Source organism: Apis dorsata, unplaced genomic scaffold, assembly GCF_000469605.1.
Source record: "Apis dorsata unplaced genomic scaffold, Apis dorsata 1.3 scaffold_868, whole genome shotgun sequence".
Lineage (NCBI taxonomy): Eukaryota > Metazoa > Arthropoda > Insecta > Hymenoptera > Apidae > Apis > Apis dorsata.
Window position 1 is genome coordinate 255 of NW_006263988.1, and position 692 is coordinate 946.

The following is a 692-nucleotide window of genomic DNA, read 5'->3' on the forward strand; positions in this document are numbered from 1 at the left end:
AATATATCATTTTTAATTCTAATAAAAAAAATATTATGAATCAACGAATATTTTAATCTTCTGGTAGCCATATATCTGATGTACAATCACCTCCTGGATAACTAAAAAAAAATTATAATTATTATTTTGAAATTATATATATAAAATAATTAAATAATTAAATAATATAATAAAATTCAAACCGCATTTCATGTGCAAGTAAAATGTCATCTTTTTCTATGCCGAAATCTACCAAAAATTCGTCATCGAGTTTTAAACCTCCATTTTGAATATCAATGTCCAACTTAACCATGGTTGAACCATTTCTAATAAATAATAAATTATATGTTATACATTTACATTATACATTATACATTATATAGCAGAGATGAACAAAATTTTAACGGTTGAAGTTAAGAATAAAGTTACTTTAATAATTTATTATTCCAAAGCATTGAATAAATGACGAGGTTATAAAGTAGATCAAATATAATAATTATGAATAAATGTTATGCATTTTATAAATTTATTAAATAAAATTATTATTTAAAGTAACTTTATTCGAAATTTTAATTATTTTTACTTATATATATTATATATATATCTATTTATAATATTATATATATTATATATATTATATATATATAAATTATAATTATTTCTTTGTAAATGTATTAAATAAAATTATTATTTAAAATAACTTTATTCAAAAT

The 692-nt window shown here is 17.1% G+C and overlaps 1 protein-coding gene across 1 annotated transcript in view; it reads right to left on the reverse strand.

Moving 5' to 3' along the window:
• The window catches only part of LOC102677274 (methanethiol oxidase), a 6,954-nt gene that overhangs the window by 136 nt on the left and 6,126 nt on the right, over positions 1 to 692 (reverse strand). The window contains exons 7-8 of the mRNA XM_006623280.2: positions 183 to 305; positions 1 to 101 (exon numbers count right to left, since the gene is read on the reverse strand). The exon at positions 1 to 101 is cut by the window's left edge and continues 136 nt beyond it. Of these exons, the coding sequence (XP_006623343.1) occupies positions 53 to 101; positions 183 to 305 (172 nt within the window). The 3' untranslated portion in view covers positions 1 to 52. The remainder of the gene's footprint in view (positions 102 to 182; positions 306 to 692) is intronic.